General features: G+C 31.7%; 3 protein-coding genes and 1 pseudogene across 5 annotated transcripts; all 4 read right to left on the bottom strand.

Annotated features, from left to right (window-relative positions):
* Positions 1-1,620: 1,620 nt before the first annotated feature.
* On the bottom strand, positions 1,621-6,334 carry LOC132163490 (beta-glucosidase 12-like). Of its 3 annotated transcripts, none has more exons than XM_088519211.1 (13): positions 6,164-6,334; positions 5,985-6,054; positions 5,516-5,574; positions 5,291-5,366; positions 5,116-5,193; positions 4,914-5,001; positions 3,372-3,621; positions 3,080-3,195; positions 2,572-2,789; positions 2,300-2,331; positions 2,082-2,184; positions 1,888-1,987; positions 1,621-1,789 (listed from the first exon to the last, which is right to left on the bottom strand). In XM_088519211.1, the coding sequence occupies exons 1-13, from the start codon at positions 6,320-6,322 to the stop codon at positions 1,621-1,623; spliced, it is 1,518 nt and encodes a 505-aa protein (XP_088375337.1). In that variant the 5' UTR covers positions 6,323-6,334. The 3 variants fall into 3 exon arrangements, with proteins under 3 accessions (XP_088375337.1, XP_088375335.1, XP_088375336.1); XM_088519209.1 differs by having other exon boundaries at positions 5,516-5,591; positions 5,978-6,054; positions 6,164-6,322; XM_088519210.1 differs by having other exon boundaries at positions 2,587-2,789; positions 6,164-6,322.
* Positions 6,335-8,554: 2,220 nt separating this feature from the next.
* LOC132163723 (beta-glucosidase 12-like) lies at positions 8,555-13,585 on the bottom strand (annotated as a pseudogene).
* A 798-nt stretch (positions 13,586-14,383) lies between these two features.
* Positions 14,384-18,503, bottom strand: LOC132163340 (beta-glucosidase 12-like). Its single transcript, XM_059573591.2, has 13 exons — positions 18,324-18,503; positions 18,162-18,231; positions 17,408-17,466; positions 17,183-17,258; positions 16,977-17,054; positions 16,799-16,886; positions 16,449-16,704; positions 16,057-16,172; positions 15,646-15,863; positions 15,438-15,469; positions 15,154-15,256; positions 14,949-15,057; positions 14,384-14,552 (listed from the first exon to the last, which is right to left on the bottom strand). Exons 1-13 carry the CDS (start codon positions 18,483-18,485, stop codon positions 14,384-14,386), a joined length of 1,536 nt encoding a protein of 511 aa, XP_059429574.2. The 5' UTR covers positions 18,486-18,503.
* Positions 18,504-20,161: 1,658 nt separating this feature from the next.
* Positions 20,162-25,981, bottom strand: LOC132163489 (beta-glucosidase 13-like). The gene is made up of 13 exons (XM_059573794.2): positions 25,785-25,981; positions 25,625-25,694; positions 24,752-24,810; positions 24,509-24,584; positions 24,257-24,334; positions 23,921-24,008; positions 23,542-23,797; positions 22,766-22,881; positions 22,011-22,228; positions 21,619-21,650; positions 21,089-21,191; positions 20,897-21,005; positions 20,162-20,469 (listed from the first exon to the last, which is right to left on the bottom strand). Exons 1-13 carry the CDS (start codon positions 25,944-25,946, stop codon positions 20,301-20,303), a joined length of 1,536 nt encoding a protein of 511 aa, XP_059429777.2. The 5' UTR covers positions 25,947-25,981; the 3' UTR covers positions 20,162-20,300.
* Between the last annotated feature and the right edge of the window lie 552 nt (positions 25,982-26,533).

The raw sequence follows: 26,533 nt of genomic DNA, 5'->3' as shown, positions 1-26,533 counted from the left end.
CTATAAATAGAGAGTTATATAATATTGATTGATATAGTGAATATACAAGATGTAGCCCATACGCCTCTTTCCGCTTCCGCTCTCTTTTCTTTCTCTTTTAGTATTTTATATATTTTATATATATATTTCAACAGATTGAAATTTCTGGAGTACTGTCCCCTCCGTCAGCTATGGGTTCTAGATCTGCCCTTGCCCAATCGTCTTCTCAATCCTCCCCTTCTTCCGGGTAGATGCCATTGATCAAGAAAAGCTTCTTGCGACGATGTCCCAGTCAGAACTTCTCATCACAATTGAAGCATAGCCCTCGGTCGCATCTTTCTTTCGGGTGGACTGTTGTTAGGTGAGGGAGATGAAGCATGATATGAGCTTTGTGACTGAAATGGCTTATGTTTAGAGTCATAGGAAAAAGGTGATTTTTTTGAGCTAAAAGACGTGCTTCATACAGATGAGCCAGCCCCACAGCTGCAGTTAAAGTTGATGGCCTGGAAGCTTGAACTTCGGTTCTAATATTTTCTTTCAGCCCACTTGCAAAACATCCCACCTGATGCACTAGGGAAAGTTTTCCCACTCTACTAAGTAATTTTTCAAATTGACATTGATATTCTTTAACACTACCAACCTGTCTCAATTTTGAGGGATCTCCGTAGAAATCTTCAAATTGTGTAGGCCCAAATCTAACATGCACGGCTTCTTTCAAATTTTCCCATGAAATATTTATTATGTCCTCTTTAAAAATCTGGCTTAACATTACCTTATTCTCCTCTTCGGTACGTTGAAATTTAAAATATTACTCAACCTGACAAATCCAACTAGTTGGATCTTCAGTCCCATCATAGCGTAAAAACTCTAATTTAGCCAATTTTGAATTTATTTACCCATGTAATGTGCCAATGGCCCCCTTATTTTTGCCAGATTTAGGGGAAGATGCCTCTTCACTACTCATCTTTTCGGACAGTACCCCATTAATCTCTGCACTTACCCCTTGAATTACTTCCTTCATGAGTTGTGCACTCAATCCGTGAATTAATTCTTGCATATCGCGAATCTCAGACCCCAGCCGTTCCAACAATTGGACTAACATGTCTGGCTCTGATACTACTGTATTACGTGCTCGGGACTCCGAACGTGTAACTGGTTTATGAACTGAAAATTTATAAGGATTGCCCTTCCTTCACTTCCCTATTGTAGAGAAATTAAGGAAAAAAAAAAACAACTCTAGCGGTACCTCGTTGGTTAAGCAATTAGATCGAGGAGTTTGTGTTTCTATAAATATAAACATAAAGTTTGAATAAATTCTTGACGACCTTTTATTCCATAGCAATGCAGTATTTAAAGACTAAAATTACAGCAGAAAATATAGTCCAATACGTAAAAGGACTTTACACTGACCTATGACTCTTAAAGCAACAAAGTAAATATAGTCCAATACGTAAAATGACTTCACACTATCTAAGACTCTTAACGCAATAAAGATAGTTTGACTTAACGTCAATGAGACCCACTCCTAGAGCAAAAAGGATAATTAAATAAAGTATGCTACGTGACAAACCCATCAAATAGCAATAGTGACAGACAATGAAACCTAATGGAAATAAATGACTACTGCACTGCACACACACTCTATTTCTTCAAGAAGCTTTTGAACCAATGGGCTGACAGTTTTGGATGTCTTTTCAACCCGTTCTTGTAATCCACATAGTACATACCAAATCGAAAGGTGTAACCATTAATCCATTCGAAGTTGTCCGTTAGTGCCCACGCAAAGTATCCTTTCACATTAACCCCATGCCTATACAAAAGAGAAAAGCCAAATAAATTTAAAATTTTTTGAAAACTCATATATATATATATATATAAAGAGATAGAGTGTGTAGTTAAAGCACTTACTTGATAGCTTTATTAACGTACTTAAGGTGGTGATAGAAATAATCAATTCTATGCTTGTCCACAAAGGCTTCCTCCAGCGACAATGAAGCATCATCAATTCCTGTGATATGGGGATCATCTTAATTAATTAGCTTTAAAGGAAATATAAGTACCATATTATATATTCTTAATTATGATATTGAGAATTTAATTACCATTCTCGGTGACGTAAATTAGCGGATTATGATACTTTCTCTTTGTGTATAGCAAAATATTGTGTAATCCTCTCGGATACACATAGAGCCAATCGGAAGCAGCCTGCAGCATATATATATATATATATATATATATATATATATAGGCAAATTAGTACAATATTGTATCTTCAATTAAATTAAGTACATGGAAAGGGATTGATTTATTTGGTACACACCTTTGGACCAATGGGAATGCCATTTCGCTCGTCTGCAGCCACATCAAGTCAAATTCTTATTAGTTTCATAACCAATTAAAATCATAATATCAAAAGAAATACTATATAGTAAACTGTTATACGACTATTATATAATTTGATGAGTGACCATAAAATCAAATATTTAATCAGTACTTGTTAAAACAAATTAAGTGCTAATTTTTACTTCAACATCAATTTAATTATATGGCAATTGTAAAACATCAAACGTTGAGTTTGTAGCATGTACTTACTTGAACGATTAACACACATATCTGTTGTGTGGCTTGGATTTACAACATTGCGTTGAGGTGCATTGGCTGCATAACTAGTAGTGTAGTAGTTCAATCCAATAAAATCAAACGACCCATTTAGAATATTGGATTGCTCTTTTGAGAACTTGGGTAATCGGTTTCCGACAAGAGATTGCATGCTACGTGGATAGTCACCATTTGTCAAAGGGTCCATTAACCTACAATAATTTTACTATAAAATTATTCACAAACTAATGTGATAATCTACAATGAGTTTCTTTTAAATAGATAATAAAATAAAATTTTGAAGGTTCGAGAATTCTATTCTCTCTATTTGAGGGGTCGTAGTGCCATATTGCAGTATCCTTATGTTCTCTATTTTATTTATTAGGTTTTCAATAAAGCTTACTTATATATATATATATATATATATATATATATATATATATATAGTAATAAAAAAATAGTAAAATATTACCTAAAAAAAAAAAATTGAAGGATCACTTACCATCCAAACACGAAATCAAGGTTTCGGAGTGCTGCATTACGATCTTGCCTAGTGTTAGAGTATGGCTCCGCCCAGCTTGCTACTAGCACTATCCCTATACACCCTTTTTGTTTTGCCTACAAATATTTAACATTTTAGTTGCATGAAATAGTAGTTGGATAAAAGTGTGGTAATTCACATTATTTATGATTATAATATGAAATAATTTTCCATCAATTATCTATAATTGACACATGGTAAATATTATTTACGATATACAATAAACATTTTGATTTCAATTTATATATAGAACCTGATATTTTTGCCTGTACACTTCAACGGCGGCTGCATGAGCAAGAAGCTCGTGGTGTATCACCAAATATGGCTCCGTGCTAGAATTTCCGGCAGCGCAATTATTCCGATCAGAACATCGACCTGGTGCAAATGACCCGCCTTCATAACCACTTAAACTGTAAGACGTTGGCTCATTTATGGTAACCCAGTTCTTCACTCGATCACCAAATTCGTTGAAGCAAAGCTCAGCATAGTCCCGAAAATCATGGCTTTTATTTATACAAGAATAAACAACAACACAAAAATTTATTCAGAACTTGACTTGAGAGTGCAGTTGTTTAAGAATTGCTTAAGTTCAGTTTTAATTGAAACTAAACTGACCCTTTATTTCATAAAGGAACATAAGAGACATGTATTCCAATCCTAGTAAATCCAAATCCACTTTCAACTAAAAAATTCAAGCTTGATCCACTTATTTATAATTAATTCGAGTAAGGAAAGTTCATTCAATTATATGATCTGTAAGGCTAAACCAATAAATGAAACAGAGTCCAACTTGCAAAATGTTTCATATTGTTAACAGGCCAATAACGTAAAATAAATGACTGTTTTAGAGCACTTACAATGACTCAGCCATTTCCTATTTTTATCTAAAATAGATAAGCAAAACACTAAAAAATCATCTACATTGGACTATGCATCTCAAATGTAAAATATATATATATTTTGCATTTGTGAACAATTCACCACATGTAGCTGACACTGTTCACACATGCATTTCATTAATATACTACTTCTCTCTCCACATCTCTCTTTTTTCAAATGTTTCTCCTACTATTTTTCTCTGCACATATCTTTTTCCAAAAAGTTAAAAAGTAGGATCTTTAGAAAAAGTACAATCCTTATAAAAAAAATAAAAAATTTAAATGATATAAATAAATTTTAAAAAATAGATAATTTGATAAAGTGGGTTTCGATTAGCCATTTTGCATAACAATATACATAAATCACTATGAATGCTCTTAGTGGAATTAAACATAAGAGAAAATAAATGAAGTTCTTGATCGAATGTGGATCCTCCCAAAATGTTTGCAATCTCAAGTATAAACAGTACAGAAGAGTATTAATTAGCATCCATCATCTTGGCTTCTCCATTTTCATTTTATTTTTTGAAAAACTAAATATATCTTCTTCATTCTACCATGCAATTTACAATATCTCCTTTAATCTTTCAATTTCAATAATGTACCTTACAAATCTATTATTACGCGACAATGTCCCCATTTTGCCTCTAAAGGACAAAAGCACTTATAAAGGACATTGTAATCCCAATATTAGATCGGTATGGTACATTAACTAAATTAAAGAAAAAAAAAAAAAATTAAGGAGAACATCATAAATTATGTGATAAATTGAGAGGTAAATATAGTTTTTTTTTCTTTTCCTTTTTCCCTTGAAAATGAGTTCTCAACTTAAAACAATGATCGTGATATTAATAATATGTGAAAGTCCGTTAATGAGGTGAATAGAGAACCATTTTTATAAGTAATTCGTGACTCACACAATTTGAGGACTTAAGAAACCGCCATACTCGTCTTCTAAGGCTTGGGGAAGATCCCAGTGGAAGAGTGTCACAAAAGGCTTTACACCTGCATTCAATTATATATACTAATTAACTATAGATCGTAAATCATGAGCATATATATATATGATCTTTGCCATTATAAAAAAAAATTAAAAAAAAATAAAAGAATATATATGACCTTTGGCTAGGAGCTCATTGATGAGGTTGTTGTAGTATTTAATTCCTTCCCTATTCACACCCCCACTTAGCTTTCCATCTGTCACAAAGGAAGATGTTGCATATTTTTTTTTTTTTTTTGTATGAACTTTTATGACAAAGAATGGATTGATGCAAATGAGAAATGGGAAACTTACTTGGTAAAACTCGGGACCATGAGATTGACAATCTGTATCCATCTAAACCCATTTTCTTCATAAGGTGAACATCTTCCTGTATCATAAATAATTTAGAGAATATTAAAAGTTAAAAAATTATCAAGGATATATATATCTTTGAAATTAATTGACAACTAGGAGTTAATGTGAGTTACTTAATTTTCTTTGTTTCTTTTATATTGTGCGTGCACCATGGTACCATACCTTGTAGCGGTGATATTGATCAACAGCTACATCTCCAGTACTGTGATCCGTTATCTTACCTGCAATTTCATTGCAAAATATATAGTATTTAGATAAGGAGTTTTCTGCTCTAATAATTGAGGTCATAATTAAATTAACTAAAAATATCAAATATGCCTCACCACCATACTCCATAATATAGACAACTAATGTTGTAGTTTGAAGATTTTGACTTGAATATTCAGTTATGAAAAAAAAAAAAATAAATAACAAAGGAAGAAATTAAAAAGGGAGTTAAACAATTCTGATTGCCTTTGGCGTTTAAAAGAAAACCCCTTTTTGGGTGTTTCTCTGCTTAGGTTTCGGGGATATATATATCTTTTTGTTTTGTTATTTTTTTTTCTCCTTTTGAGCGATGAATCTATTCCACACAATATCTATAACATACGTATTTGTAAGTCAAAATTTCATTTAATTTGAGAAGAGAGACCTGGATATGTATGGGTGTAAGTGTCCCATATAGATGCCCCTTTACCATCTTCTTTTGCAGCACCTTCAAACTGGAATTACAAACAACACACATCATCATGCATATATATATATATATATATATATGCTTGAGAAATGTCAGAAAAACTATATATATATATATAGAAATCTGGGGCATACCTGATAAGACGCTGATGCCGTCCCAAAAATGAAACCTTCAGGGAAACTGCTCCGGCTGAGCGAAGCAGTACTGTAATGGTTTGGTCTAACAGCAATGGTGTTTGTCAATGAGACATGAAGAACTAAAAGACCCAAAACTAGGTACCTCTCGAATGCCATGCGTTCCGCTTTTGCTGAATTATGCTCTCAAGCAATTTCACTAGCTAGCCCTTTTTATAGAGATTTTAAATAATGGATAATTATGGATCTTTATGGATTATGATTTAAAATTATGATCATCTCTAGTTTGATCATTTAAACCACATAATATCTAGTTATTTATAATATACAACAATCAATAAATAATGAATAAAGATTAATCCTTAGTTGATGTGGCTTTTTATGAATTATGATTTAGAATTATGATCATCTCTGTTTATTAAATGAACTAGATAATATATAGTTATTTGTAATATATAGTAATCAATAAATAATGATCCTTAATTGATGTGGATCTTTATGGATTATGATTTAGAATTATGATCATCTCCAGTTCATTTGAATTGTATAATATACAGTTAATTATAATATACAACAATCAATAATTGTTGTGCATCTCAATCCATAAATAATACCCAGCAACTTGCTCTTTTTTTTTTCTTTTTGGGTTTCCCTGTTTATTAATGGAAATGTAGTTTAGTTTCCTCTAATACAATATAATTGGATTCAAACTTATAAATTTAAGATTTTAAGTTGAGTGATGTGATTTGATCGATTTCCCATTATATACATATATTGTAATCCCATTTGTACATTCTGTGAGATGCTGAATTATCCTCTCAAGCAATCCTTTTTTATAGAGATTTTAAATAATGGATAAGGATTGATCCTTAATTGCTGTGGATCTTTATGGATTATGATTTAAAATTATGATTATCTTGTTCATTTGAACTAGATAATATCAAGTTATTTATAATATATAGCAATCAATAAATAATGGATAAAAATTGATCCTTAATTGTTGTGGATCTTTATAAATTATGATTTAGAATTATAATCATCTTCATTTCATTTGAACTGGATAATATCCAGTTAGTTATAATATACAGCAATCAATAATTGTTGTGCATCTCAATCCATAAATAATGCCTCGCAACCTGCGTTTCTTTTTTCTTTCTTTCTTCTTTTTTTTTTTTTTTTTTTTTCTTCTGTTTATTAGTGGAAATGTGGTTTAGTTTCCTCTTGTATAATATAATTGGATTCAAACTTATAAATTTAAGATTTTAAGATGAGTGATGTGATGTGATCGATTTCTCATTATATACATATATTGTAATCTCATTAGAAGATTCCATGAGATGCTTAATTATCCTCTCAAGCAATTTCACTAGCTAGCTTTTTTTTTATAGAGATTTTAAATAAGGGATAAGGATTGATATATCGGACCAAATGTAATATAGGAATAGGACCCAAGATTTTTCTTATCATATATATAATTTTATTTCCTCTTTTTAGCTATTTCTAGTTTTTCTAATCTAGTCAATTTTTTTTTTTTTTTTTTTTTTTGACATGTCCATGCAAGAAGGTGGAAGGAGATTCGAACTAGTGACTTCTGCTTCATGAAGCGTGGTCCTAGCTGATTGTGCTACTTTTTGGAGACTAGTCTAATCAAATTCTTTACATGATAGAAGTATATAATTAGGCTTTGTTTGGTAATGAGGATGGGGTTGGCCCAAACACTGTTCATCACCATTTCCCAAAAAAATCAACATCAAAACATTCTAACTTTTTCATTTTTAATATCAAATCATTCACTTTTATTATTATTCAAATAAAAAAATCACTACAAAACAAAATTTTTTCACTTTTCCATACCACTTTTTCATTTTTTTTATACCAAACATTCTTACTTTTTTTCATATCAATCTATATCAACTATAGTGTTTAGGCCATCTCATTTGCCAAACACCCCCTAAGAGAAATGATTGGCTTCATTAAAAAGTCTATTTTTTTTGTTATTTTAATCCTAGGTAGCATGACTCATTTTAAAATTAATATATTTTAAACAATAAATTAATAGATTTCTGGAAAATGAGTCATGCCACCTAAGATTAAAATGACCAAAAGATGAACTTTTTAATGAAACCAAGCATTCCTCTGTAATTAATTATGACCTATATATTTAGAAATGTTTTTACTAGGACCACAAGTTGTATGTATAGCACCTATAAATTAAGAGGCCTTATTCTCAAAAACAAAAATGGAATTCAAATGGATTCAAGAATTTTCTAGTTTTAGTTGTGTACTCTACTCACCATTAAAAGGGTACATGTACCCCTTGCTGAGCCAATTACTATAAGGTATATATGTTCAATTATAACCATGAAAATGCCCAAAAAAAAAATATTTATTTTATACAATACAAACCTGTTTACCGATGGGGATCCCATTGCGATGAGCTGCCACACCAAAAAAATAAAAAGGAAAAAGGAAAAAGAAAAAGTAGTTAATTAACATGAGTTGCAAAAGAGAAAACAAATTAAAATCAAAGATCTCTAAGCGTGGAGATTGTACTTGAAAGATTAACACGGGGATCTGTCAAGCAGCTTGCATTTCTTGCATTAAAATGACCCCTTTACCACTTTGGATTGCTCTTTGCTAAACTTGGGCACTTGATTCCCAACAAGAGATCGCATGCTATGTGGATACTCACTATTGGTCAAGGGCTCCATAAACCTGCACCCATAAATCTTGCTCAAATGGTAAATAATTAAAAAAATATGTCTAAATTAATAAGGATGGCAATTTTTAATAAGTCCCACAAAAAATTAGCGAGTTACTATTGAAGGACTTGATTTGTTTAATTGAGTGGGTTGATTTGGTTTGACTTATAGAATTAATCTTATATTACCCATGTCTCAACATGATTAAAACTCAACACATAACATTTTGAGCTATCAATTTTTGACACAACCCGTGAACCCAACCTGAATCTAATAAGAAATTAGCGGGTTACAATTGAAGAGTTCAACCTGTTTAATTAAAATGATCAGATTAGAGCGAATCCAACCTGACTCGACATGATCTGAACCCGACATGTAGACACGAATTAAGATATGTAGTCTAAAATAGGTTTTGGTGAAAGGCATACATAACATCAAAGAATCAAACTTACCATCCAAGCATGAAACCAAGGGCTCTTAGGGCAGCCTTGTGGTGCTGCCTTGCGTCAGAGAGTGGCACCATCCAGTGTGACACCAACTTTATCCCTACAACGCCTTTTTCTGCTACCCGCGCAAAGTAAAAAATTTTGTTAATTAAGACACGAGTACTCAAGCCAATTCATGGCCAATGAAAAAGAGTTGTTTTTATGTGGAACCTGATATTTTTGCTTGTAAACTTTAACGGCGGCGGCATGAGAAAGAAGCTGGTGGTGTGACACTAAATATGACTCTGTTCCGGAATCTCCGTGATGCAATTTAGATGTTGTCAACCAGAACATCGAGCTGGTGCTAACAATCCACTTGCTTAACCACCATAGCTGTAACTCCATGACTCATTTAGAGTGATCCAATGCTTGACACGATCACCGAACTCCTTATAGCAAAGCACAGCGTAATCCCAAAAATCATCCCTACATACATATACATGCAAAAATATCCAAACTATTTAGATCATCACATTACATCGTACATCTATTTATCATTGTTGACGTGTGACTTGAATCAAGTCACATGGGGCCCGACAGTTTTTTTTTTTTTTTTAATCTATTCCTTCTCTTGGATTTGTACTTATTTTTTCTCTTATTTTCTTCCACCATTTCTAATATTTTGCTTTTTGGTTTTATGAGTTATATATGATTGCTTATTATCACCATATATGCCGTTGATTTTAGTACACAACTCATTAAATCTTAGTCACAATCAACTATTTTACAAGAAATGAATTAGCCATGTTATCCATATATTGAGAATAATAAATTAATAAAACTTGAACATAAAATATTGATTAATAATTTTACATCTCATAAAGTTAGAAGAATGGTTTTTAAATTCATTTTTTGACATTTAATATAAAATATTATTGTATTAATAATTTAAAATTAAAAGGCTGCCCCATTCTAATATCATGCATTAGATGCTTACACAATGTGAAGATTTAAGAAACCACCATACTACTCTTCCAAGGCTTGGGGAAGATCCCAGTGGAAGAGTGTCACAAAGGGCTTTAGACCTGCATTTAGTCATTAGCAAATTATAGCGAGTGAATTAATTATGAGCTCATGAGAAGTAGATGACACGAAATGGAATTAATTAATTAAGAATAAATCATGACCTTTTTGCTAAGAGCTCATTGATGATGTCATTGTAATATTTGATTCCTTCCCTGATAATTCCCCAACTTAGCTTTCCTTCTAATATTTTTAGAGCTCCAAAGTAAGATTGATAGGAATATATGCTAAAATATTAATTAAATTATTATATTCATAATTTCGTATCAATTTAAGCTTTTGAAATAAGTGGTAATTCAATATATTTCAAAACAAATTAAAGTCTTAAGTTTGAACCTTATCTTTGTTATTCACCTATAATATTAATTAAATATTCATGCATTGGACCTGATCACTTAATAAGGAAGAATTTGAGCTCATGCTTCGGAGGATATTGTGCTTAAGATATTAATTAAATTATTAAATTCACCATTTTTCATCGGTTTAAATTTTTAAAATAAATAGTGATCAATTTAACCAAAAAAAAAAAGAAAAAAAGAAAAGTGACATAAAACATTTAGCCATTCCAGGCAAACTTAATTATACTCGATAATTTCCATTTTTATGTGAGAAAGTTCAGATTAATAAAAACGAGAGTTTTACTTGGTAGAAATCGAGACCATGAGATTGAGAATCTGTATGCATCTAAACCCATCTCTTTCATAATTCCCACATCTTCCTGTAATATTTATATAATCACAAAAACAAAAACAAGTTACAGAAATTCTGATCAAAATATATATTTTTTTAGTTGTCTTAGATATGTGATATATGCTCAAGAAATTAGAAAATGCATAATGTGACAAACACAATGGGCCCTAATAATCTAAAAGAAGTTGAAATGCGAAAATCTATACATAGCTGGTAATTAGGAGTTTTTTTTTTTTTTTCCTAGGAAAAAAAGGGAAAGGGAAATGTAATTAGGAGTTGATAAATTAAATACTGAATTTTTCTTATCGATGACCACGATATACCTTGTAGCGGTGATCTTGATCAATGGCTACATCTCCGTTGCTTCCATCCGTTAACCTACCTGCAATTAATTCAATCTTAAGTTAACATTATATTTAGGGGATTGTAAAGGATTTTTATTTATTTACTAAAACTAGTACGCAATTACTCCTCACCGCCATCATACAATTTTAAAGAAATTATAAATTCTCAAATTATGAAATTAAAGCGCATTGAACGGTTTGGAAAATGCCTTCTATTAGAAAGATGACATGTTATTGAAGCAGCCAAAAAGAATTTTCCTCTAAAAATGCTTCTTCTTTACTTTTGAAGACACTTATTTTTTAGAAAATAAAAAGATAATTAACTTTTTACTCAATATTTTTACAACATAAAGAGCAAGAACTTGATTAAAATATATACTCAATTTTCATTGTTAATATGCCACCCATTAAAAGTCATTCAGATGAAAAATTCTGTGAAGACGACAAAAGATACCAGTTGCTTTTCCTGTTCCTTCTCTTTAGGGGTGGAGCCACACATATGGGAACCGACCAAGAACCCAAGCCGCTTTACTGATTGGCCCCTTCATACTCCATTCATTACGGTTGGGGATGGATATGACCAATCAGAAGTGCACATTGTGCATGCGAAGCCGAGAAACAAACCGCTTTAATGCAACGACTAGGACTCAGTAACACGGCACCTTTTTAATGGTTAATTAGCATTTTTCAAGCTGTTGCAAGGAATGACCTGAATTCCATAATTAGAGAATTTATAATTTCTTTGAAATTATAGGGAATTCTAATCCCATCATATGGAAATTTTGGTCCATATTCAATTAAGAATTTATCTTCAATTTTTTTTCTTTTCTTTTCTTTTTTCTCTTATCAATTAGCAATAGGAAGCTTGGCAATGGAGAACATCCTCCCCTTTAATTCGACCTGTAAAACAAGAGAACAACAACAGTGTACTTAAACTCAAACTATGCCAAGGACATATTAAATTCAATTATATATATATATATATATATATATATATATATATATATATATATATACAGAATTTATGAGATTATGGGCTCGTTAGCGACAAAAGGAAAAAAAAAAAAAAAAAAACAGAAAGTCAAGAATGATATCAAACAAGTGACTCACCACTTTGCAATCGCTGGGCATGAATAGTTACAATTTTCAAAAACCTTATATTGGCAAGTCTTGCCTTTTTCATTCAATATTTCCTTCATTTTCTTAGTTTTAATTTCTGTTGGAAGAAGATAATAATGTTTTTCCTGAATTGATTTTGGATTGTTATTTCAACTTCCATATCAATTTTGGAAAGTTTTTTTCTTTTCTTTTCTTTTTTTTTTTGTTAAAAAAAAAAAAAAACAGGGATTTTTCATCTTTACTTTCATTCAAACTACTAATATTTAGTGCAATTATAAGGCAATAATATATGCTTTGATTTCATTGAAGAGAGAGAGAGAGAAACCTGGATACTCATGGGTGTAGGTGCCCCAGATATATACTTGGTCCTCTACCGCCTTCTTTTGCAGCACCTTCATACTGGAATATATATATATATATATATATATATATATATATATATATATATATATATATATAAAAGATCGAAGACACTTGAAGAATAAGAAGAACTGAAAATACCCTTCAATTTGTTTGTTTTTTTTTTTTTGGTGGGATTGTCGCTTTGTCGCTTTCAGCTCTAGAGCTGCACTTCTGCATAGACTACAATTAACTAATTGGCAATGCACCATTTTACTTTACTCTCTTTTTTTTTTTTGGGTCAGTGACGTACTAACAGAAGGAGAATTTTGTAATACAACCAAGATAATTGTGTATTCACTTCTAAATCACAAAAATAATTAAGAGGTCCAAGATCTTTTGTTGCAACCTGATAATTATGCCTAACATAATCATATGGAGTGCTATTAACCAGCTTTCTCAAACTTAATTACAACCACACTTCTAGTAAAACACTAGAACACAAAGCAAACAAAGCTAAAAAAAATTAAAAACTTTCACTACAAGTAATTTTAGAAGTCTCTCTTGTGTCACATTTGGGTCCTTATAAAAATAAGCTGGCTTTTAAAATCACCATTTGATCAAAATTCAATAATGATCAATTACAAGCTCAATTGTGAGTTTAACAGCCACATCATTCTTAGAGGGATACAAAAGTGACATAAGAATGACTTGTACCATATTACTCCTCTCGCTACTTTCTTCCTTCTCTCATTTGCAATTTCATTTTCTTGTTTTTTCCCATAGCTTGCATCTACACAACTTTCTGATTCACCATTCTAGAGCACCAATACACTTGATTGAAATTTTAAAAATGACCCAAAAATATATGTTTTTATGAGATAATTCCTCTAAAAAAAAAAAAGTTCCTCTAAAATTAATTTTTTTCTCCCAAGAAATATATTTTTTCTGCCCAGAGTTTTGGGAGTGCGTTGGAGTGAAGGGCAGTTTAGTAATTTTAGTGGGATAGACTGTCCATCATTTGTCCAATTCAACTCCTTTTTACGTGCCCAAGACATGCTCTCTTGCACTGTACACTAAGGCTGTAAATGAAAAGTAATTTTAGGTAGTCTATTTGTGTCATATTAAAAATGATATGGTTATTAAAATTATTATTTGATCAAAATTCAATAATGATCAATCAAAAGTTCAATGGTAATTTTAATAGCCACATTATTTTTAATAGGATATAAGTAAGCCTCCTAAAATTACTCGTAAAAGAAATAAACAGTGCAAATAAAATGGTCGGAATGGGTTACCAGCTGGTACTAAATCTTTTATTATAATTTTTTTAATAAACTAATATTCGTGTCATGTACTACAACATGATAAAACAAAATTTAATTATTTAATATGCGTTTAGCATCTACAAAAACAATAATCACATTATTTAAAAGAGCAAAAAGATGGAGAACTGATATTTTCAGTTTGTTGATTGGAATTAAACGGTCCAATAATACATAATTGATAATTTCATTTCTATTTCTTGAGGAATTTTTTGAACCAACGAACTGAATGCTTCGGGTGTCTTTTCTGTCCGTTCTTATAGTCTACATAGTTGATGCCAAACCGAACTGTATAACCTGAATTCCATTCGAAGTTGTCCAACAATGACCATGCAAAGTATCCTTTAATATTTACACCATATCTGTTCAAAAAAAAAAAAAATGTCAAGCCAAGCATGATACACTTGTGGTGTTGGAAATTGTTAGAAGAGATATGGTGATTCATCCAAAATCTAATGGTAATTTTTTGGTACCACGTCAAAGTGTAGATTTTTTTTTTTTACGAGGAACTGTACATGCAAGAGCAACTCTGTGTACCCACCATTGAAAGATAAATCTCAAATCTGTGAATGATCTCCAACACATGAATCGCTTAAATTAATATGGTTTTGCCAGGGGTGTGGATCCAATGAGTTGTTTGCATCCAAGGGGATTTAAACTTTAGATTGATGGTTTTGCCACCAAATTCTAATGTCTTCACCACTTATGTTAACCCCTTTGAGTTTAATCAGAATATATATATATATAAAAGCACTTACTTAATAGCCTTGCGAAGATACCAAAGATGGCTATGGTAATACTCAATTCTTTGGTTGTCCACAAGAGCTTCCTTCAGGGACAAGGTTGCATTATCAGCCTCATCAATCCCTACAATATAATTGTAGATATTTAGATTCAAAATAATGACGCCCGGCCATTTCCCATGAAGTTATGTGAAAATATATAATTGAAAAAACAAATTACCATTCTCAGTAATGTAGATTAGTGGATTATGATACTTCTTCTTTGTGTAAAGCAAAATATCCAGAAATCCTCTAGGATAGACATGGAGCCAATCTGAACCAGCCTGCTTGCGATGTAGAGATCAATGGAAGGTCATTATTTGAGAATTTGCTTATAAACCCTTTCTTTTGTGTGTGTGTGGGTAAGGTCAATAAGACCAACAAATATTATATGTCTTCTACTGTATGTGGACATTTTTACTTTCAATATACCAAAAAAGAAATATAGATTTATTTAGCACATACCGGAGCACCAATGGGAATCCCGTTGCGCTGAGCTGCCACAACAAAAAAGCGCAATCTAGTCATAAGTATAGATCCACAAAAAACATATAAAAATTGAGTTGAAAAAATTAATGCATGTAAGAAAACTTTGTTATATTAATTTTGAATACAATAAACTCCTCCAACGTTATTCTCAAAATTGGTTCAAAGTGTTGTATGATCCACTTACTTGTAAGATTAGCCCTAAAATCTGTCAACCAGCTTGCATTTTCAGAATTATGGTGAGGTGCGTTGGCTGCATAATTGGCAGTATAGTAGTTTATTCCTATGAAGTCAAATGACCCTTTTACCAGCTTCAATTGCTTTTTGCTGAACTTGGGCAATCGCTTTCCAACCAGAGACTGCATGCTATGGGGATAATCACCATGTGTCAAAGGGTCCATAAACCTTCAGTAAACCATGTAATATATTACAATTTAGAGGTATAATTTGATCATTTGAAGTTATATATATATTGGTCAAAGGGTGGCTTTCAACCATTCAATCCCAATTACAATTTTTATTCAAATTAACATTAAAAAACAATTATAACAAATTCTACAAAAAAAGGATCCAATCAAACAAATTAAGCAAAAGTTACCATCCAAGCATGAAATCAAGGGCACGTAGCGCGGCATTACGATTGTGCTTGGCATCGGAGAATGGCACCATCCAATGGCTCACTAGCGTAATCCCTATAATGCCTTTTTGTGCGGTCTAAACATAATGAACATTGGTTAAGAAATTCTCCCAATTATATATGCACTAGTAGAGTAAAAAGAATTTGTATTTGACATAATTTACGAACTCAACCCGAAATTAGCAGGTTAAGGTTGATATGTTTAAGTCAATTATTTAAATGAATTGGATTATAATTTACCTATATAGTTTTATACTCATGTCTCGACACAATTCAAACCTCATATATAAATACAAATTGCCACCCCTAACTACAACGATGCATATTGAATATCATTTAGAGTAACATGGAACCTGATAAATTTTCTTGTACACTTGAACAGCAGCCGCATGAGCAAGAAGCTGGTAATGGGAAGTCAAATATGGCTCTGTGCCTGAATCTCCACCGGTGCAGTTCAAATTTTGCCAACTAGAGCATCGACCAGGTGCTAATATCCCTTGTACATAACCACCAACGCTATAGCTCCATGGCTCATTTAGTGTGATCCAATGCTTTACACGGTCACCAAATTCCTTGAAGCAAAGCTCAGCATAATCCCGAAAGTCATCACTGGAAAGTAATTTACATTATATATATTAGGCTGCAAACCCCAGAGTTTGCATTTGGTAATGATTAGAGCTATTATCATGAGTTAGTCACTTACACAATGTGAGGACTTAAGAAACCTCCATACTCATCTTCTAAGGCTTGTGGAAGATCCCAATGAAAAAGTGTCACAAAGGGTTGTAAACCTGCATTTATTAATTGAAAGGAGTGAATTATAAGCGCAAGCTAGACAAGTGGATATGGCATATGATAGAATTATGAGATTGATTTATAACCTTTATTCAGGAGCTCATTGATGAGATTGTTGTAATATTTGATTCCTTCACTGTTCACACCCCCGCTTAGCTTTCCTTCTGCAATTTAGACCCCAAGTGAAATTGTTATAATTGCATAGAAGGGTCGGAAAATAATATTGATTTCAAAACCTTGTACCTTATTCATTGTCTTTTCTATTAGAGATTGATGCAAACGAGAATCTTACTTGGCAACACTCGGGACCAGGAGATTGAGAACCTGTATGCATCTAAACCCATCTTCTTCATAATCCCAACATCTTCCTATAATATATAATATTAAAAACAAAATCGTTATCAATTTGTCATGAACACGCTAGTACTTAAACTGGCCTAGACCATTAGAAATGTGATCAAAATACAAGTAATATGTTCCTTAATCTTTATTTATTTTTAAAATATCTTCACTATACCTGGTAGTGATGATATTGATCATTGGCTACATCTCCATTACTGCCATCCGTTATCTTTCCTGCAATTTCAAAGAAATATTATATTCATAAGATATAAAAGATCTTTTACGCACTAGCTACTTTGAGCCTCGTTTTTTAGATATTAATTAAATTATTTTACTGACTCTTTTTTATTAACTTTGTATTGGGTCGGGTCTTTGACCATCTCATCTAAAAATCAATTGGTGTATAATGTAGGAAGCCAAAGTATTTTTTTAGCATTAATCGAAATTGCACCCCGCAAGGCATGTTTTAAGAGCCGTCTAAATGAGCAGAGTGACATTGTTACACCTCAACAATCTGTCCCTCAACATGACACTCCTGCAACTTGAACCCATGACCCTGGCTCTGATACTAGCTATTTGTTGGATCGATTGGTCCTTTGATCATCTATCTAAAAACCAATTGGTGTTTAGTGAGGAAAGCCAAATCATTTTATGGCATTCGAAATCGCACCCCGCAATACACGTTTTAAAAGCCATCAAAGTGAGTAAAGTAACATTATTGCGCACCTCAATACTTTACTTTTTAAATAAATGATAATTTAACATGATATTGAAGCAGTGATTTTAAGTTCAACTGTACTTATTTCTACGGGCTTCGATCTCAAGTCATTGTGACTTTGGTATATATCTATATATCTTCATTGACTCATACTTTATTTTCAACAGAGAGAAAGAGAGAGAGAGAGAGAGAGAGATCAGCTGGGAGAGACCTGGATATTTATGGGTGTAAGTATCCCATATACTTGGTCCTCTGCCACCTTCATTTGCTGCACCTTCATACTGGAATTTCAACAACAAATTGGCTTGAGATCGCAGGATACTATGGAACCCTATGATCATACAAACAGGTAGGAAACCCATGCAGGACTTACCTGGTAAGACGATGTTGCCGTCCCGAAAATGAAACCGGCCGGGAAACTGCTCCGGTTGAGTGAAGCAGTGTGATGGCTTGGTGTAACAGCAATGCTATTATCAATCAATGAGCCAAGAAAGAGCAGGAGGCCTAGGAGTACTCGATAGCCTTGAAATGCCATGATTTTGGTTATTGTGGATGAGAGGCGCTGCCAGAAATACAGAAATGGATAAGAGAATTAGAATTGCATGTGTAAATATAAGAAATACAGAAAGAAAGAAATGGATAAGAGAAATGACAAGCAATGCTTGAAGAATATCTCCAAGAGTCCAATATATGCTCTAAACCTCTCATATTAGAGCATCTCCAACGCGACAAGAGCTATTTTAGCCAATAAAAAGACTTTCATCTCTATTTTACCTATTTATTTTTTAATATAAATTGCAACATATTATTTGTTTTATTCTGTATTTTTTAAAAAATATTTTTTATTATTATTTTTTAACTCTACCGTTTTCTTCCTCTCTACTCTCTCTCTCTCTCTCTCTCTCGACGAATAAGAGCAATCCAAACCAGCAGAAGAGACATCATATCCCTTATCTCCAACCTTTCTTTTCCACCTTTCCTCCGAAACCCAATCTAATGGATCCCAACACCCAAACCTTTAAAACCCAATACCAGATTCTCTGAAGAACAAAACCCACTTGCCATTGTATCCTCCAAAGACCATGTTGAACTTGTGAGCTTTATATCTCACATTGATAAAGTATTAAAAATAAAAAATAAAAATTAATTAATATATTTAAGTAGACTTAAGTTCGTTAACTTAAACTTTTGAGTTAGAAGTGGCAGCTAGTTACTATGCTCAGCAAGTAGCTCAACAATATATATCATATATTAATAAAAAAATTATTCTTTTATCTCTCCTCTAATAAAATTAAATGCTATTGTAATTGAATAAATTTGCCAATTAAATGCTTGCTGGTTGCCTAATATGACCGGACCTGTCAATAAAATTGACCGGAAACGGATCCTCTCCATGACGAATATATATGACCGGACCCGTCAATACTGCCTTTAATATGGGGCCTTTAATAAATGCATCATTTAAGAACCTTTAATGTTAATAACTTGCTATTGAAGGCTTTAATTTAGAACATTACGTTGGTTAATAAGAAATTTCGTATTAAATGTTTCATTTTTTTTTCTTAAATATGACAATTAGAAAAAATACAATTTTTTTTTTTTTTTTAAAAAAAAAAATGACCATTAGGAAAATAATTTTTTAAAAAAAAGAAAAAAAAAATTGATCACTAAAAATAGACAAATTTAGAAAATATGATTGTTAGCAAATGATAAAGTTTAAAAAATATGATTGTTGAAGAAAGAATATTTAAATGGAATAATAAAAGTGAATAGATAAAATGCTGAGCTAAATGTGAATTTTGCTGCTTCAATTTGACATGTGGTTATCATTGAAATTTAAGCCCATTTTGTTGTTGATACAATTTGTTTCTTTCTTTTAGTCCCATTGGTGGACTAGAGTTTAATTATATATAAAAAAAAAATAAAATAATAATAATAATAATAATAATAGAATATGTTTGGATACTATGATTTTTTTTCTTCTTATAATTCTTTTATAAACTAATGTGATAGGCTATATATTAGTGTCATGGGGTACAATATGAATAACAAAAAATAAAATTAAAAAAATTAAAAATTAAAATTAAAAAATAAATTCAATTATTTAGTCACTAATGTAGTAAGTGTCATGTGCACTATAATTATCTTAGCAACACTCATTGTAAACAATCATTTATTTTCTCGTTTCTCTAAGTATAAAAGGCACTTCTCACGCATATATGTATAATGTATTCGATTATATTAAACAAGAATTCGACTCTCTATACACAAACAATAAACACACGTGTTTATTGTAAACGGCCGGTCCAAAATTAACAGATAGTTGATAATTATATGAGCATCGGCATGTCTATTTCTTGAGGAAATTCTTGAACCAACGGGCTGAAAGCTTTGGATGTCTTTTCAATCCGTTCTTATAATCTACATAGTTTATGCCAAACCGAACTGTGTAACCCGCATTCCATTCAAAGTTGTCTAGCAATGACCATGCAAAGTATCCTTTAATATTTACGCCATCTCTGTTTAAAAAAAAAAAAAAAAAAAAAAAAAAAGTCAAAGCCAGCAAGGCACATTTGTGGTGTTGGTGCTAGCAATTTGAATATAGTAGTATTACACATACTTCTACTCCTATACTCCCGAATGCATACACCGGCCTTGACATGACACAAAAAAATTACCATTAGATTTTGAGTGAATCATTATTGAATTTTAGATCTAATGTGATTTTCCATGTCATGTCAGAATATTGTACCCACCCTTGAAGGATAAATTGTAGACACCCATGTAACACGCCCTCATGCGATCACCACTTCATCGGGAGTGTGGTTCCAATAAATTGTTTGCATTAAAGTGAATTCAAACTTTAAACTTGACAGTGATGCTACCAAAATCTAAAGCCTTCAAATTTTTAAGCTAAAGGAAAAATATATATCGTTAAGTACTTACTTAATAGCCTTGCGAAGATACCAAAGATGGCTATAGTAATACTCAATTCTTTGGTTGTCCACTAGGGCTTCCTCAAGGGACAAGGTGGCATTATTCACCTCATCAATCCCTACAATATAGTTGAAAACTAATGACCCATTTGCCATGAAGTTATGTGAAAATAATTGAAACAAGAGAAAAAGGAAAAATTACCATTCTCGGTAATATAGATTAGTGGATTATGATACTTCTCCTTCATGTAAAGCAAAAGATCCAGAAATCCTCTAGGATAGACACGGAGCCAATCTGACGCAGCCTGTGATGTAGAGAAAATGGAGTCTCAATTTTCTCTGAGAATTTGCTCAAACCCTAGCTTTCCTGTGTGTGTAAGGTAAAGATTGATATATTTTGCAATCAAACAGCTATCCATAGTTTGGTCAATGATTGTTTTATGAGGCTACCTACTTTATGTTATATTTATTTATTTTGGTGGACTGACATTGTATGCAATTTCACTAAAAAAAAAAGTAATAATACTCTTCACACTCATTTTACATAGGTTGACTTGGTGTTTTAAGTGGTTTTCTTTTTACTTTTTTTTTTATTATTATTTTTAAGTAGCTAATATGTGAAGTCACTTAAATTAACATGCAATGTTAACCACTGTGAAATGCTTGTCAGGTGTAGCTAACTAGCTATACTCCGGAAAAAAAAAAAAAAATGTAGATTTATTTAGCACACACCGGTGGACCAATGGGGATCCCGTTGCGCTCAGCTGCCAAAACAAAAAAGTTAGTTAGTATAAGATACACAACAAATACATAAAAATTAAAATAAAGTTTTACAGCAAATTGGGTTGAAGAAATCACGTGCTAATAAGCTAACTAAATTAACTCAATCCATTAAACTTACATATGTACATCTAAAATGCATGCATATAATTCTCATATGCATTTTTTAAAATACATGTGAAAATCATAGTCTATTAAAAATGCATACGAGAATACTTTTTAATTTATAGGAATCTCGAATACATATGAGCTTAATAGATCGTGTTATAAGAAATTACTCCAACTCAAATTGAAAGAAAACTTGATTCTAGATATTAGTTCAAGTGTTAGTATCTGGTTATTACTCGTAAGGTTAGCAAGAGAATCTTTTGAGTAGCTTGCATTTCCAGAATTAAGGTGAGCTGCGTAGGCTGCATAATTGGTAGTATAGTAGTTTAATCCGATGAAGTCAAATGACCATTTTACCAGCTTCGATTGCTCTTTGGTAAACTTGGGTAATCGCTTTCCAACGAGAAATCGCATGCTATGGGGATAGTCACCATATGTCAAAGGATCCAAAAACCTAAAGTAAACCATAGAATATTACACTTTAGAGGTCATTTTTATAATTTCACCTTTAAAAAAAAAAAAAAAAAAAAAAAAAAAAACATTATAATGAACATGATATTACAATTTTTATTCAAATTTAAATAATAATAAAAAAATCACAACAAATTCTTCAAATAAAGGGTCGTTTTTGGTTTGTAGTTTCTTAACACGCGATTTTAAAACATGAATTTTAAAAAAACTCAATTAGGTTTTTAGTAAAATTGCGATTTAACCTTTCAAATCACAATTTAGCATTAAAAATCATACATTTTTAAAAACGCACCCCCTTACTTGCAATTTGAAAACACGTATTTTTTTATATTTTCAAATAGCAAATTTTAAAAAATGCACTTCCAAATGACAAGCTTTCTACAATTATGTTTAAAATTGTACTTTTATCATGAAAAATTGTAGTGTCAAACAACCTCTTAAAAAAAATTAAAAATTAAAAAATTAAAAAAATTAAAACAAAAAAAAAAAAAAAAAAAAAAAAAAAAAAAAAAACCCTTACCAACCCAACATGAAATCGAGGGCACGTAGCGCGGCATTACGATGGTGCCTGGCATTAGAGAATGGAATCATCCAATGGGAATTTAGCGTTATCCCTATAACACCTTTTTGTGCTGCCTAAACATAATGAACATTGATTAAGAAATTCACCCAATTATGTAGACGTAGAGTAAAAAGAATTTGTATTTGAAAGTTCGAATAATAACCAATTAGCAGATGTACGTGTAACAAAAACTGTATCTATCAAATTTGAAAAATATGTGTAAAGGTTAGCAAAAACTTTGGCGGTCTTTACAAACGTTAAGGTTTGTAATTTTTAAATCTACGAATCTGAAAATTAGCAAGTTAGCATTGAAGAGTCATACCAGTTTAATTAAATCAGTTGAGCTATGATTGACTTATATAGTCTTATGTATACTAAAGTTTTGACACAGTCCAAATCTAACACGCGACATTTATAGTCAATAATTTTTTATACGATTGGCAAACCCAACTAGATTTAACACGAAATTAGCAGATTATGGTTGATGCGATTTAAGGGGCCTAAGTCACCCCATTTGATTAAATGAATCGAGTTTGAGTTAAATTATATAATTTTATACTCATACCTCGACATATCTTAAATCAGACACTCAACCCTAACTAAGAGAGGTTTTTCATATAATTACCCACACAAGTTTTGGGCCCTATGCCACTGCAATCATTCATAATGAATATCATTTATCTTCTAAATTTTTTTTACGTTAATAATGAATATAATTTAGAGTGACATGGAACCTGATATTTTTGCTTATACGCTTGAACAGCGGCTGCATGAGCGAGAAGCTGGTTATGGGCGACCAAATATGGCTCTGTGCCTGAATCTCCACCGGTGCAGTTCATATTTAACCAACTAGAACATCGACCAGGTGCTATTTGCCCGCTTGCATAACCACCAACACTGCAGCTCCATGGCTCATTTAGTGTGATCCAATGCTTTACACGGTCACCAAATTCCTTGAAGCAAAGTTCAACGTAATCCCGAAAGTCATCACTAAAAAGTAACGTGGGCACACATATATACATAAATTAGATTGCAACCCAAAGGAATTATGATATTACTATTACGAAGAAAAAAAAAGGGGGCGGACAACGTGATCATGAGATATTCACTTACACAATTTGAGGACTTAAGAAACCTCCATACTCATCTTCTAAGGCTTGGGGAAGATCCAAATGAAAAAGTGTCACAAAGGGCTTTAGACCTTCATTTGGTAAGAGAAGAGTGAATTATAAGTGCAAGATATATAAGTGAATGACACATGATAGAAGATAAATATTATTCTTCATGCTTACTTCACATCGATTGACATAATGTGATTTAAGTGGCTTTTTATGCTAGTCATTTAAAACATGTCATCCACATTAATTAATACAGAGTACAAAATAAGTATGATAAATAAGTGTAAAGAATAACCTTATTCTTGAGAAAACTATAAGATTCATGTATTACCATTATTCAGGAGCTCATTGATGAGGTTGTTGTAATATTTGATTCCTTTCCTGTTCACACCCCCACTTAGCTTTCCTTCTGAAATGTAGACCCCAAATTATATATATATATATATATATATATATAGAAGGGTCAGAAAATAATATTGATTTCAAAACCTTGTACCCTATTATATTGTCTTTTCTATTTTATCTGAATTTTTATGGAAGAAAGTAACTAAAGATTGATGCAAACGAGATTAATCGATCTTACTTGGCAACACTCGGGACCATGAGATGGAGAACCTGTAAGCATCTAAACCCATCTCCTTCATAATCCCAACATCTTCCTATAATATATAAAAACAATAAAATGCATGTAAAAACAAAATTGTTATCAGATTGTCACGAGCACGCCAGGCCTTGGAATGGCTTAATTAAAGCATTAGAATTAAGGGGATCAAAAAACAAGTGACATGTTCTTTAATTTTCTTCATATTATGTGCACTATATATACCTTATAGTGATGATATTGGTCAACTGCGACATCTCCATTACTGCCATCCTTTATCCTTCCTGCAATTATATTCGTAACTTGTAAGATATCGATATAAAAGATTTCTATGCGCTACTTTTTAGCCTTGCTTTTGAGATGTTAATTAAATAATTAATTTTTTTTATAGTTTTAATTTTTAAATAAGTGATGATTTAACATAATATTATTTTTGATTTCAAACCTTTACTCTACAGTACTTTGCCGTCATTTCAATAAATATTGAGACTATGGTGATGTGTACGGATGGACAAGGATCCTCTCTCCCTCAGTAGTTATAATTCTTGAATTTTCCTTTCCCATCTCTACCAAAAAACATTAAAAAAAAAATTAAAAAAATTAAAAAAGAAAGATATTTTCCTATGCTTATAAGTACTAGTATCTAACCCAATATTATTGCATTCTCTCTCTCTCTATATATATATATATAATCAGGGTATTCGACTAAATCCTCAAAAACACAACATGCAAAACATTCTCTCCACACGAATTTGATAAAAGATATGATAGGGGCTTAATTAATTAACCTCTATTTAAGATTCAACTTTTACTTAAAGTAGCACAAAGCTATATAAGAGTTATATCAAGTTCAAATTTAAAATTTCAAAAATAAAATAAAAATTAAAACATATATTCACAAAAATTGAGTCTTAATGGAGTTCATTCGATAAAGTTTAAAATTTTATCAGCGGGCATGGCCCCAATTCATTGTTTGCATTGAAGGAGCTAGGTTAAATCTTAAGCCTAATAATACTTCATAAGGTACTAGGTTAATATTGCATTCAATATTGGTAATTACTCGTAGTTTGTTTGAAAGAGAGAGAGAGAGAAAGAGACCTGGATATCTATGGGCGTAAGTATCCCATATACTTGGTCCTCTGCCACCTTCATGTGCTGCACCTTCATACTGGATTTCAAAAACAAAATAAATTGGCATATATATATATATATATGAATCCCTATTATGATACAAATACTTAGGAAACTCAGGACTTACCTGGTAAGCCGCGGATGCCGTTCCGAAAATGAAACCCGCCGGAAAACTGCTCCGGTTGAGTGAAGCAGTGTGATGCCTTGGTTTAACAGCAATGCTACTATCAATTAATGAGCCAACAAAGATCAGGAGGCCTAGAAGTAGTCGATAGCCTTGAAATGCCATAAATTATTTTTCTAATTATGGGAGAGAGAGGCTCTTTACTTCAGGGGCTTTTATGAAGGAGTAGATATATATATATATATATATATATATATATAGTAATGAATTCTTTTTTTTAGAGTTATTCAAATTTATATAACGTGGTTTTTAAAATTATCGTTGAATTTGAGACGTAATTTATTAACTTTTGATCTATTAATAATTTTAAAAGTCACATCATATTATAAATAATTCTAGGAGGACTTTCAGAAGACTTATAATATTACTCGTAGATATATTACTTATAACTAATTTTGGTTATTATCCGTTTGTTATATTGAAAATATATTTTTGTCTCAAATATAATTAACTCTAATTTGAAGGGTCAAAATATTAAAATATTTCTTTCTAGCTCTGATCTCCGTGAAAAAAATTAGAAAGCACGAAAAATACAGATTTAAAGAGCATTATATTCACTTCCCAAATGTTATTAGATCTTTTTTTTTTTTTTTTCTTCTCCAAAAGAAAACAGCCTGCAGAGTGCATATTTAGGGATTCTAAATTTGTCTCAATAGATAGGTACATAGGTTGGGGACATCGAGACGATAACG

Source organism: Corylus avellana, chromosome 8 (assembly GCF_965113065.1).
Source record: "Corylus avellana chromosome 8, dhCorAvel1.hap1.2, whole genome shotgun sequence".
NCBI lineage: Eukaryota > Viridiplantae > Streptophyta > Magnoliopsida > Fagales > Betulaceae > Corylus > Corylus avellana.
The sequence above is the reverse complement of the archived record's forward strand: the minus strand, read 5'-3'. Positions and strand labels throughout refer to the sequence as shown.